The following is a 13,174-nucleotide window of genomic DNA, read 5'->3' as shown; positions in this document are numbered from 1 at the left end:
GTTTTATTTTCTGTGTCTGTATTGCAAAGGAATTTAGACCTGCTGAGAATGTTGGATGTATGTGTCTCCACATTGGTAAAATTCAGAAGGAGTAATTAACTACTTGACAGAGGCTTTTAAAGGAAAGCCTAAATGTAAGGTCTCCAATTAGACTAGAGTATGATTGGTGGGACGCCTGTGATGCAAAAGGGTTCTCAACTGTTGTAGAAAGAAATGGCTGATATGTAATGCAACATCTACATTGCCCATTATCAGCAATCAATGTTGCAAAGGCACATTCTGTTTACAAATCTGATATAATTTTAAAAAGCTAACTGAAAACATTCCCCTTTGCAATTGTGTAAGCACATAATGTAATCTGAAAACTGCTTAAAAAAAACTGCAACTGATCTCAGCTGGTATTCTGTCTATAATGGCGTGAAATGGAAATGTCTAAGTGGCCCCAAACTTTTGGCCTGTAGTGTAGGTATTTGGGCTTATACCTGTATGTAATTACCCTAGGGAAATGTCTACCTTACTTTCACTTCACCGTGCTGTTTTCGCAGATTTTGCTTTTCCTATGCCTGTGTTACGTACACGGACATCTCTGTGCAGCGTTGAATCAAACTTCCGGTCACGGCCGCGTGACGCCATACTCAAAACAAGCAGAAAATGAGAGGTCCCTTGGAGAGTAAAAAGTCTAGAAACAGTACCCTTGATCTCGTCAAATTGACTCAGTCGCTTTGAGTAAAACAGTTAAGATGAGTCTAAAGCGTCATTTAGTGATATTTTAACGGTTTGAATAACGGGGGACAATCAGTAGATGAAACCAAAGGTAAAATAATTAACGTTAGCTAGCTAGCAGAGTAACTTACTAGCCCCGGCGAGCTAGCTAGCCACCAAGAACCCCCGACATTTGAGAACGGCTAACCTTACTGGACTTTGGGACACTGGTGGTGGCTGTCACTGTATCTGGTAGGTTGTGTAATGCCTCTTGGTATTAAATCATTTCTTGCGAGAAAGCGAGTGTATGATGGAATGGGAAATGTAATTTGTGTGTTGCAGTGATGCGCTTTTAACCCTAATAATACTTAGCTAACGTTTATTAGCAAAACAACGATCAAATGTAGCAAAACATGTCTACGTTCACAAGCTAACCAGGTGTCAGCTCCAATGTAAGATGGCTATCTGCTGTAAAAACTGCGAGCTCGTACCTCAGAGAATTGTTTTGCACAATATGTCGCTTTCTTAAGTTATTTTGCCAAGACGTCAATCATAACATTAGTGCTACTACTGCTAGCGTTAGCTAACGTAATTGTAATGATAGAAGCTAATCAAATAACGGTAAGTACCACTAATAGTTCTTTCACCCGATTTGTTATTGACATGAGGAAAGTACCTCTTGCTACCGCTACCTAGCTTCCCATTACATTACTGTCGTTATGTTGGATGTTTACCGTCGCAAACCAGTTTATTAGGTGTGTGACAGCTAGCTAACTAGCTTGGCTAGCTAACAGCTACCTGGCCTTTGGTAGCTAGCAGCTACAGGTTGCACTCTACTGAACATCTATGTTTAAGTAACGTGCTTAAGGTGCTGTTCTCAACAAAAAACGCTCACTTTATGGACAACCGCCCATTTGTGCATTGCGTCACCCGAGTGCCGCATGATGTCTCTTTTTCAGGGAGTGAGAGGTAAGGCTAGGCATCTCTCCAGTTGACGCTGTTCCCTGGAGCGGCCTTAGCCAAGTCGAAGAGACGGGGAACAGGATAGGGAAGCAGGGCGGCTCGGCCACCTCGGAGCCTGTGGAGAAGATGGCGGGGAGCCCCGAGAAGAGTTCGTCCGCCCAGGAGCTGAAGGAGCAAGGAAACCGGCTTTTTCTCTGCCGCAAATACCAGGAGGCCGCTACCTGCTACAGTAAAGCAATAGTAGGTGGAGAAAAATGAATTTGAGTGAATGGACCCCTTTGCAGATTGTGGTTGCGCAGTGAGACTCTTCAGGAAAACAATAACATTGATTATGGTCATGCTTGTTAGCTTTCAGCCCACATACACTTCACCGTGTTTTCTGTTGCGTCAGTTCATCCCTGACTGCACAGGGATGTGTTTTTGGTAGGCCTGCCTAATCCCTAATGATAATGGACAAAGTTATAACGTTTAATCCAGCATCACTGCCAGGATCATTGTGGAAAGGGGACACAAATGTTTGGTGATTGTATAGTGAGCCTTAAAGGTCTGATACCCAGCCATCATAAAACAACTGAACTAAATGCATCTCCTTACTTCTGTTCTATCCCTAAAGTCCTAGCCTGCATACTGTCTGATGTAGAACCTTGAACCTCATGAACATGTTCTGTGTGTGCTGACAGAATCGAAATCCATCAGTAGCTGTGTACTACACAAACCGTGCCCTGTGCTACGTGAAACTACAGCAGTACGACAAAGCATTAGCTGATTGCAAACACGCCCTTGAACTGGACACCCAATCCGTGAAAGCTCACTTCTTTTTGGGCCAATGCCACTTGGAGCTTGAGAATTATGAAGAGGCCATAGGAAACCTACAGAGAGGTAAAGACTGGCATGTAGAGTTGTGGAAGGCATGGCACTTATACCTTGTTGTCATTTTAGTGAGAAGAAATCCATTCTTATGTTAATAATAATAAATAAATCATAAAACTTCTGCTTAGCTTATAACCTGGCAAAGGAGCAGCGCCTGAACTTTGGTGATGACATCCCAAGCGCACTGCGTCTTGCAAAGAAGAAACGCTGGAATAGTTTGGAGGAGAAACGCATCAACCAGGAAAACGAGCTGCACGCCTATCTTACAAAACTTATCCTGGCGGAGAAAGAGAGGTGTGTATGCAAGACACTAACCGCAAGCGTATGCCGCTTCTTTTGTGTGAAGCAGACAGTTGGCATGGATGATCTAAAATGCTATTGTTACTATTTATCTTCAGGGAAATTGAGGAATGCAGAGAGAAGCAAGTGGATGATAATCAGAGTGGAAGTGAGATCAGCAAAATCAAGTCGAAACACGTAAGTAGAACCCAAACCTGTGGAGAATTAAGTGAATACTGCAATATTTATAAATATGTGAGTAAAATTAATTGGAAGATTTTGGATTTAAAGTAGAAAACTGTCTCCATTTTTACATTGACAGCAAACTGGCCACAGAATTTTTGAAAACCAATCATCTAAATAGTAACACCTTTGTAAGCATGTAGAACATGGCAACTTCTCCTTTTTTCAACTTGCTGACTAACAGAGCTACATTTTAACTTGACTCATCTTTGTGTGCTCTCTGTGAACAGGATAAGTATCTGTTGGACATGGATGAGCTGTTTGCTCAGGTGGATGAGAAAAGAAAGGTGAGTTCAGACTCCTGTTTGACTTGGACCACGGAACATGGGAGAATATGAAAGCAAAGATGAATATACATGAATACCCTTTTCACAATATCTGGCAACTGTGGCTTGGTGTGTTTATTATATTATGCAACATATTGGGCCTTCCAGTAGAAGGTAGACTCTGCTGACAGAGCTAAGGTTTTTTTTGGTCAGCTATTGCAGCATCAAAGCTGACGTAAGCAAGGGTGCTGTGGACTGTTCTCTCTCTCTCTCTCTCTCTCTCTCTCTCTCACACACAGACACACTCTCAACTCTGTCAGTAAGCAAAGTTGAGTTTGCCAGTTTAAAATAGCATTTTGTGTATGCTTTGGGTTTGCAGAAAAGAGAGATCCCAGACTACCTGTGTGGAAAGATCAGTTTTGAATTGATGAGAGAACCCTGCATCACCCCCAGCGGCATCACCTACGATCGCAAAGACATTGAGGAACATCTACAGGTACACATGTATTTATAGACACACTCATTCCACACTAAACTGCTGCAGTACATTCAGCCTGAGCTTCAATGTGAATGTGTGTTTTCTTGTTCTGCAGCGTGTTGGCCATTTTGATCCAGTGACTCGCAGCCCCCTGACCCAGGACCAGCTCATCCCCAATCTGGCAATGAAGGAAGTGATCGACGCTTTTATCCAAGAGAATGGCTGGGTGGAGGATTATTGAACACAAACACACACACACACACACACACAAACAAAAACACATCCACACACACAAACACACAGCGCACTCACAGACACACACTTGTAAAGCAGTGCAGCGAGCAGATGAGAGGAAGTGGAGTGGAGCAGACTGAACAAACAGACATCCTCTTGAACTCGCACTTTAAACATGGGGGACGCCATGGACTATTTCTCAGGTCTCCCTCCTTCTCTCTCTTTTCCTCTCTCTCTCTCTCTCTCTCTGTTTTCCTATCTCTCTCTTTCTATCTCCCTCTTTCTATCTTTCTCTGTGTGTGCCACAAGCCTGAATTCAATCGCTTTAAATTGGAGCCGTGTCAATCAAGATTTTCAAACTCAATCTGTCTCATGACCCTGCACATTTTTGTTTTCAGTATCACTTTGATTTGAGCTGATTTTCTTGCTGATATTGCCCCCATTCAGAAACCCTCACTGAAACATGCCACGCAAACAGTTATGGAAAAGTTATGCAGAAAATACTAAGGAAATGTAAAATTTCAATCTGTTATTGGATATCTTTTATTAGCTGTAATGGACAGAATGCGTTAGTTAGAGAGACAAAATCACCAGAGGATATGTGGATGTGTTTGGGAGAACGTTTGTGTGTCAGAATTATATATTTTTTTGCATTAGAACAGCGGTGTTGTTAGATGCCAGTTAGGCTCTTAATGCTGTATAATCAATAACGTACACGAGTGGCTGGAAATGTTAAATTTTTTTGGTGTGTGTGTGTGCGTGCGTGTGTGTGTGCCTGTGTGTGTGTGCGTGCAAGCGGTTGTGTGTGTGTGCATGTGAGATTGTCCATCTTTGATCTCAGAGCTTCTATTAGAATGCACTTTCAGTTGCAGGAGATTTTGTAACTCTCAGATCAGTGTAATTCATGGTACCTCATCGTACACATACTCTCTATCTACTACAGCGTGCAGATACAGCCCGGCTCAATCTCACAATCAGAGCTCAACCCACAATGGCGGACATGTTTGGAGGGTAATGGATGATGGCTTGGTTGTCTGGACCCACAGTGGCAGACATGTTTGGAGGGTAATGGATGATGGCTTGGTTGTCTGGACCCACAGTGGCGGACATGTTTGGAGGGTAATGGATGATGGCTTGGTTGTCTGGACCTTCGTGTCTCTGTGGGCCATGTCCCTGCTGTATGCACCCTTATGCCTCATGCTCTTAACTCCAGAGTGGACTTCACTTTTTTCCTGTCTTTTTTTTTTTGTATTATTATTATTATTATTATTATTATTATTATTATAAAGAAAATGCTGTTTGGTGATTACTGAAGGTTTTCTTTTCAGTGGTCAAAGCCTCAAACACCAGTGCACCCACTCAATAGAAGATTGTCAAAGAGCATCCCCGGAGAATCACAGGTCTCCTTTCAACTGTTACAGACAATAGAAAAGTATTAAAATGAATACGCAACCTTAGTTACATGTTGAATAAATGTTTTTTTTTGTACAGTCTCCACTCTGTGTGTGTGTCTGTCTGTGTGTCTGTCTGTGTGTCTGTCTGTGTGTGTGTGTGTGTGTGTGTGTCTCCATCTGTATGTGTGTCTGTCTGTGTGTGTGTGTGTCTGTCTGTCTGTGTGTGTGTGTATGTGTAACCATGTTGTGGGAATGCTGAGGAGGTGTTTCAGGTCACGTGTTCCTGACCCTGCTGCAGAGTTGGTGGCCAACTTTTGAGGCTTGTTATTGTGTGTGAACCCTACAGAACTCAAGCTCTAGTCATAACCATAGTGATCTGGTGGGCTGTACCAAGACAAACTAAAGTATAGTCGAGTCAAAAACCTCCTAAGCTTGTAGCTGTACCTTGAGCATGAACTAAAACAGAGCCATCCTTGATCTATCTGCAGGGGATGGGGCACCCAGATGGAACATGGAGTTTCCATCTCAGTTCATGCCAATAGAATACCATGGTGGGGCAGCCCTATTGGTTGTTTGGTGTTCTGGTTTTGCTACTTGCACACATAGATGCATTTATGAATTTAAGTGTGTGATGTGTTTGTGTAAAGTTCATAATCCATATAGACACTCAGACTTTAAAAACCTCTTTTGAGGCTGTACACTTCTCATTCAGACTCGGATATCCTTTTTTTTGTGCAGTCAAAACAGGCACATTGATGCAAAACGTCACTGCCAACAGACATGTCTCCTCTGTGTGGTTCTAGTCAATGAACATCTTATGTATCAGCAGGTCTAGCAGATGCTACTGAGTCCAAGATTTCATTTTTGCTTGGGAGTTCTAGTCATTCAAAATAGATGAAGTGGAAGCAACACACACTGTTGGTGTGAACTTATAACTTCCAGCATGGGTGAGCAGAGCACAGACATATTTTAGTGCTGTCTTGGTGTTTTACTGCCCTCTGTACTGAGCTGGTGCATACTTATATGTGGAGTGTTATGGCTTTCCTACCATGAAGATTAGAAAAGCCATAACACCACCACTCATACATACACAAGGCTTCTTGTATGTAGTCTCAATGCTGACAAAATGGAGTTCTTCATACCATTCATCAGTACTTGGAAGTAGAACAATATTAACACATCAGCTACTTTAAAAACATCAAGACAGACTGACACAGATTCTTGTTTTGCCAGCACCTACAGCATTTTCCAGACATGTGGACACGTGACACATTTGATACTGACAACAATGTCTGATCGACATGAGCACCTCTACTATTTTGCCTTTTTTTTCAGAACCATTTTGGTGTTTCACTTATACATCCTTCAATTAAAAATGACACGTTAGATTTTATAACCCTTCCAAACATCAAGATATACACAATATAAAAAACAAAAAATTGATTTAAAACTGCTTTTTATTTTTTTATTTTAATTGGGGGAAAAAGTGTTTAAAATGTCCACAGATATTAAGAGCACTAAAGACCGAAATATGAGTGAATTTTCATGTATTGTTCATGTGCAATACATTGTGTGTGTGTGTGACAGAACTGTCACATGTTGGCCTGCTCACACACACCAGCGCCTTTGTCTCTGCTCCTGGGAGAAATGATGTAATGGCCAGTGCAAGGAGGGAAGAGGAGAGACATGTGGGTCAGTGGTCAGCAGACTTCATTTCTCATCATTCAGCTGATCTGCACACTTACACTGAGAGGTAACATGAGCTTTTCTTGGTCTGTTTCTGAGTGTGTGAGTTGCCATGACTCCTTGAAAGCATTAAGACAGTGTGACTAGCACATTCACTTTTGAAGCTTCAGGGTATTGTACCTGTCTTTATGGAAAAGGAGCCAAATTGGAACTTCATAGACTAGACTATTTTTTGTGTTTCACTTGACTGTCCATGCAATATTTCACATGTATAAAATAAATATATTACAGTTCTGTGCATTCAAGTGCAGCTTGCATAAATCTGTTGTAGATGTCTTGTAATTTGTATACTGTAGGCCAGTGGGTATAATGTTTGTTAAAAAACCGTGACCGGGATAGGCGTGTCTAACATCAGACACTTATCAGCATATAATCAACACATAGAGCACCTCATAACAGAACATGCTGCACAACTCATGGAAGTAACTGTGTCCCCACCCCTCTTTACTAATCATTAGACATACAAAATAAATAACAAAAAGCAGCTTTTCAAATCCATTGCCTGTACAGAAACTGTCAAAGCTAAATGTTGACATACCATGATTGTTTTCCTCTTAAAATAACAGTTAAAAAGACACATTCAGTGCCATTTCAAGGATTCACCAAGGACAAACAATAAGGATGCCTATGCAAGAAACTTCAGACAAGGAAGAGCCAGAACAGGGTTTTATAACCTTTGTTTGTTTTTCTGCAGCAAAATGTGGGCGGCAGCCATCTTCCTGTCTGGTGTGGTGACACTCTGCTCAGCATCAAAAGGTAAAGAAGATGGACTGGCCATGTATATCATAACAGTTCATGGGGAAACATTATGATAGTCTGTATTTGCTATATTTGCTATAGGCCTACACAGAGATGGGCAAAACACATCAAAATGTATGTTAAAATAAAATATCAAATACCCTCATTTTAAGTTTACATTCCATATTTGTCTATTTGATCTATTCCTTCATCACTACTCTGACTCTGTTGATTAAGTGGACAGTGTTTGAGAGCAACAGCTTTTCTCTGCCTACGAGACAGATCAGCAATGCTGTCCAGCCTGTTACATCTCATAGCCTAAATACTGTATCAGAGATGCACTCAAAAAGTCACAACTGAACGTGTCAAGTGATACAAACTTATCACCAAACATATCGAGAGCCACAGAATGGGGGCTTAAAGCAACCCAGTGCAGTTCTATTACCTTAAAATAACAACTTCAAACTCAAACAATAATTATTTCAAACTCTGGTACACTGACATATAATACAGAGAATGACGTCTCTGACAATGGCAATGTATGCCCAGAATGCTTGATATTGCTTTTGGTGATGCATGCATGGGGCGACTTTGAGCCAGGCAACCACAAAACAGGTTCCATATTTTCAATTAGATGATCATGTTAATTTGCCTATTAAAGTTCTCAAGAAAAATAAGTTGTCCAATATCAAAGGGAACGTGCCAGAACAACAATACTCAGGAACATTGCTCAGAAAGGTGCCTTGTGTATCATCAGTTTTGGAGGACACATACACATCACAGTCAAAGTTGTTCCAAAGTTCCACCAAAAACAGGCAAACATGTAAGTATGGGTATGCAAGTAACCATGTGGTTGAATGAGTGGGTTGGTGTGAGAGAGGGAGTGTAGTGTGTGTGTGTGTGTGTGTGTGAGCAACCTACTTCCTTAATGTCATATTATAATATTCTGATCACAAGTCTGAGCAAATTACTAAATCAGCACCAGTCAGAGGCTACATTCTACATTGTGGCTAATGAGAAAGAATAATAAAAGATTATTTTGGAGTGCGACCATCTTAATTATTCTGTATTAATGCAACTTTTAGAAAACGTACCCACTAAACACAAAGAGGGAGGCCGCTGTGTTTTTGTGAGCTGAATTACATAATGGTAATCAGGGACGGATAACTTTAATATAAAATCTTTGATTTAAGCCAACACTCTAAATGTACATTGATCAGGAAAACTAAGACTCCGAAAATAAGACAGACATGAGAGATTTGTGTAAGATCACAACCATATTCTAGGATAGAAGGATTCTAAAACATAAGCTGATGACTTGCACCACTGACTTGACCTCACTCAACAACTGCACATCTGTTTAGTAATGTAGGCAGGCTCTGGTTCAGTTTGGTACATATGTGTAGTTTTTTTACCAGAATGTGGCCTGTATGTGCTGTGGACTGGTGTTGTGAGGCACATTGGAGGTCTGGACCCTTAGGGCCCTCATCTGAATAATGGACAAAGGGGCAGGATGTTAAGTCTAACTCAAGCTCATTTAATGCCGAGGCAAAATCAATTTGCTAATTTCACACCATGAGTGAGACCTTAAACGCAAACATTGATGAGTCAGCTCAGTAATCCTACATGCCACAGATAACTACAATTCATGCGTGAGAACTTTGCTTTTTGACAGACTTTGAATTAGAACATTAAAATTAGGGCCCTGTATACATGAATATGTTTTGTATGCCAATGCTTCAAGCAACACCCAGGGCCCTAATGACAGGCAATCAGGAAAATCTAAAGTCTAACCAAAGCTCATTTAATAGTGATGCAAATCTATTTGCTAATTTAATACACAATCAGTGGTGGGGCAGCCCAATGCTCCCTCACACGCCACAATAGCTTTAGTGCTCAAGATGCTTGTTTCATTGAGTGACTTAGCACTTTTCCATCATTGTAATTGGGGCCCATTGGTCTTCAGCTGTGTTGACGCCCATTTATGTTTGTGATTTACGTTATATTTGTGTGGACTAGGTCTGGGTGGAAAGGTGCTGCTCTTCCCTTATGAGACCGACTTCAGCTTCGTCAAGCTCACCCCCCAGAAGCCTCTGGGTCTGTCTGCCTTCACGCTCTGCATGCGCGTGGCCACCGAGCTCGAGGGGGAGCGGCAGATCATCCTGTTCGCGTACCGCACGCCAGACTACGACGAGCTGAACGTGTGGCGCGAGAAAGACGGCCGCATGTCATTCTACTTGAGCGGAGATGGCGCCTTCTTCCACCTGCCCCCGCTCACCACGTTCCGAACACACCTGTGCCTCACCTGGGCCTCGCGCACAGGCCTCTCCGCGTTCTGGGTGGATGGCCGTCGAAGCGCTCTCCAGATCTACAAGGCAGGCCATTCGATTCGACCTCTGGGGACAGCGCTACTTGGACAGGATGCGGACAAACACCTGGGGGACTTCGAGGCAGTCCAGAGCTTCGCTGGAGAGATCACTGACCTCTGTATGTGGGACTATGTGCTGACAGGTAACCAAATCAAAGCACTGTACTTCAACCAGGGCCCCCGCGTGCCACGCCCAAATGTTTTTGATTGGCAGACCATAGAGTATGACATTCAAGGGAACGTGCTGGTGGTTGCTGATGACTGACTAAGCCCATTAAACCAGTCAAACTCATATGCCCTCCCTCAAACATCCTCTTACACACATATTTGTGTAAGTGTTACCCTGTTTGCCATCATGTACATGTCAAGGCCATTATAATACAAGGGCCCAAATAGGCCATTTTCTGTGTATGCTTAATGTTGAACATGATATAGGTTAGTTTGAGCATCTAAACATCAAGCTCTTATAAGATTCAGGACATACCTGATTAGAACACAATCATTAATTCTCTCCCCATCACGTAATTTCAAAACTAATGAACACTTAAAAGTTTGTTTAAGCTGAGTTCTCTACCTGTAAGCATTGTAATCTGTAGTCAATAAAGCTGTGATGTGTGTCAAATTGGAGATCTGGTGTAGGACTTGATTCATACTGTGTAACATAGCATGTTCACAAATAGGATAGCATTGATCATACATGTTTAAAATGGACTGAGGAAAATGGTCCTGTGGTTAGACCAATCAAAATGTACCATTTGTTTTGGAAATCATGGACTCATCTTGGCTAAAGAGGAGAGGGTCTGTATATAACCTGTCCTACTTGTTTTAGTGCTCAGTTCGAAACCCACCATCTCTGACGGTGTGGAGGTGCATTAGTGCCTACAGCATGGGCATCTTGCACATCTGGCAAGGCACAATCAATTCTGAATGATGTTTTGAGCAAAATATATGAAAAAATTGATTTTCAAGGGAAGACCTTGAATATTTCAGGAAAACAATGGCAAAATTAATTCTGCACATGTTTAAACAGTATTTCTCCATAGAGGAAGTGTCCAGGTGCTAAAATGGCCCAACTGCAGTCCAGACCTGTCAAATTAGGTGCATCATGGAATGACAAACATGATTTAGAATAATCCATACTGTTGAGCAACTGAAATCCTATATTGGGCAGATTCAAAATGAACATATATTTTCCATGAAATAGTAAAATTTATAATTTTTAACATTTTGTTGTCTGCAGCTAAATATGGGTTTTCGAGACTTGTAGATTTTCACATTCTGTTTTTATTTGCATTTTACACAACATCCCAACTGTTTCGGATTCAGGGTTGTAGAAGCATGTGTTATATATTCAGTGCTCATTTAATGTGCTCATGCACAACAAACCCCTGAGAGCTTCTGACTCTAAAACAGATCAGGTCTTCTCCAGACCAAGGCCAGATTCATTCTTGAACTAAATACTGCAAGTGTCTGTTTAACCAACACATCTTTTGAAGATGATTTAAGCCTGATATTTCATGACCAGAAGGTGGCAGTACTGTCCACTACAAATGGCTTTTAGTTTCTGAGCAGGCGTTCAGAGGGTGAACAGCTTCGGGATCATCCCAACAGAAGAAGTCAGGTTCACTGATGGCTCCTATCTGATTCTGTTGTCACCTGCAATGTGCGACACAAGTAGTATTATTTGTAAGGTGACTGATTTACACATCAAAACATCTTCAGTCATTCTGTTTTCTACTGGATGCTAAAATAATTCAAAAGAAAAAATAATTTGCATGTTATCGCATGAAAAAAGGCTTAGCAAAAAATGTGATAATAATCTATGATACCAACAACAACAATAACAATAATGATGAGGGTAATAAAGTATAATCATAATAAAAAAGGTTAATGTTTTTTTCTATAATTGTAATCTTTTAATGGTTGATTTCAGAACACAATTTCAGCTGAAACATCTTGCACTCCTAAAGCAGTAATGAGGATGTGTTGTTGTTCAATCAACTCATTATGAACAGCTTCTCATTTCCCCCGACCTCTTCAAGGCTGCAGAGGAAGGGAACAGATTTCAGGCGAAAGAACAGAATGACAAATCTCCTATCTTAAGAGGTGTACAGACGTGATGCTACAGGGCCTATTTCACATGTGCCAATGTGTGTGTGTGTGTGTGTGTGTGTGTGTGTGTGTGTGTGTGTGTGGAGCACACATAAATCACCCGTCAGCTCTGAAGCAGGACTGCAGGTCAGCAGCCAAATGTTCCATCTCCTGAACACTGCCCCGCATCCGTCGCCGTGCCCACCGATGCCCACTGATGCTCGCTCCCTGTGGGTGAGCACCTTCCCGCACCATCTGCCCACTGCCCCCTGGTACCAAGGCCGAGACCCACCCATCCTCTCACACACCCTGCCCGCTGTCAGGGAGCACGCATGCACATGCTCTCACGCACCCACAAAAACACACACGCTCAGTCTCGCAAGCATGAAGCCTAATTTCATGGCGTTTTGATATCGGATGTTTGTGATAATTAAGGACAACTATCAACAAAAGGGAAATGCATATTTGTTTTGTTCATTCAAAGTTTAACAGACCTCTGTGCTCATTTGATTGCAGATTTACCTCATGCAGGTAAATTAGAAAATGAACAAATTTGATGGAGCATGGGACAATAAATAGTTCAAAGCTTCAATTCTTTGGTGAAAAGTAGCAAAGAGATATTTCATTTTCAGGGATTAAATGCAAGAATAGAGGCATTATGTTATGAACAAACAAATTATTTATTTTGGTTCTATTTAAGCACTGTCAACTTTGTCCAGAGACTGGCATCAATGTTTTTCTTAAACAAAACCATATATTAATATTAAATGTATATATTAACGTATATCTTATTTGATATTCC

General features: G+C 41.5%; 2 protein-coding genes across 2 annotated transcripts; both read left to right on the top strand.

The window, feature by feature from the left end:
• Positions 1-625: 625 nt before the first annotated feature.
• On the top strand, positions 626-5,528 carry stub1 (STIP1 homology and U-Box containing protein 1). The gene is made up of 8 exons (XM_076298629.1): positions 626-954; positions 1,662-1,905; positions 2,346-2,544; positions 2,664-2,829; positions 2,934-3,012; positions 3,288-3,344; positions 3,703-3,819; positions 3,917-5,528. Exons 2-8 carry the CDS (start codon positions 1,792-1,794, stop codon positions 4,040-4,042), a joined length of 858 nt encoding a protein of 285 aa, XP_076154744.1. The 5' UTR covers positions 626-954; positions 1,662-1,791; the 3' UTR covers positions 4,043-5,528.
• A 4,406-nt stretch (positions 5,529-9,934) lies between these two features.
• On the top strand, positions 9,935-10,546 carry LOC143138605 (C-reactive protein-like). The gene has a single exon (XM_076299038.1). The coding sequence runs from the start codon at positions 10,034-10,036 to the stop codon at positions 10,544-10,546; it is 513 nt and encodes a 170-aa protein (XP_076155153.1). The 5' UTR covers positions 9,935-10,033.
• Positions 10,547-13,174: the final 2,628 nt, after the last annotated feature.

The sequence above is a fragment of the Alosa pseudoharengus genome, unplaced genomic scaffold (assembly GCF_046254945.1).
Source record: "Alosa pseudoharengus isolate Yale_2024_CS ecotype anadromous, Long Island Sound unplaced genomic scaffold, YU_APseudo_1.1 YU_APseudo_1.1_scf_21, whole genome shotgun sequence".
Lineage (NCBI taxonomy): Eukaryota > Metazoa > Chordata > Actinopteri > Clupeiformes > Clupeidae > Alosa > Alosa pseudoharengus.
This window is presented reverse-complemented; position numbering and strand designations above follow the sequence as displayed.

What these genes read in the sequence shown, in the direction of transcription:
- LOC143138605 (XM_076299038.1), top strand. Translation starts at nt 10,034, where the DNA reads ATGCGCGTGGCCACCGAGCTCGAGGGGGAGCGGCAGATCATCCTGTTC.
- stub1 (XM_076298629.1), top strand. Translation starts at nt 1,792, where the DNA reads ATGGCGGGGAGCCCCGAGAAGAGTTCGTCCGCCCAGGAGCTGAAGGAG. An exon ending in CCTGCTACAGTAAAGCAATA is followed by an intron (nt 1,906 to 2,345) that starts GTAGGTGGAGAA and finishes GTGTGCTGACAG; the next exon opens with AATCGAAATCCATCAGTAGC. An exon ending in ATCCTGGCGGAGAAAGAGAG is followed by an intron (nt 2,830 to 2,933) that starts GTGTGTATGCAA and finishes ATTTATCTTCAG; the next exon opens with GGAAATTGAGGAATGCAGAG.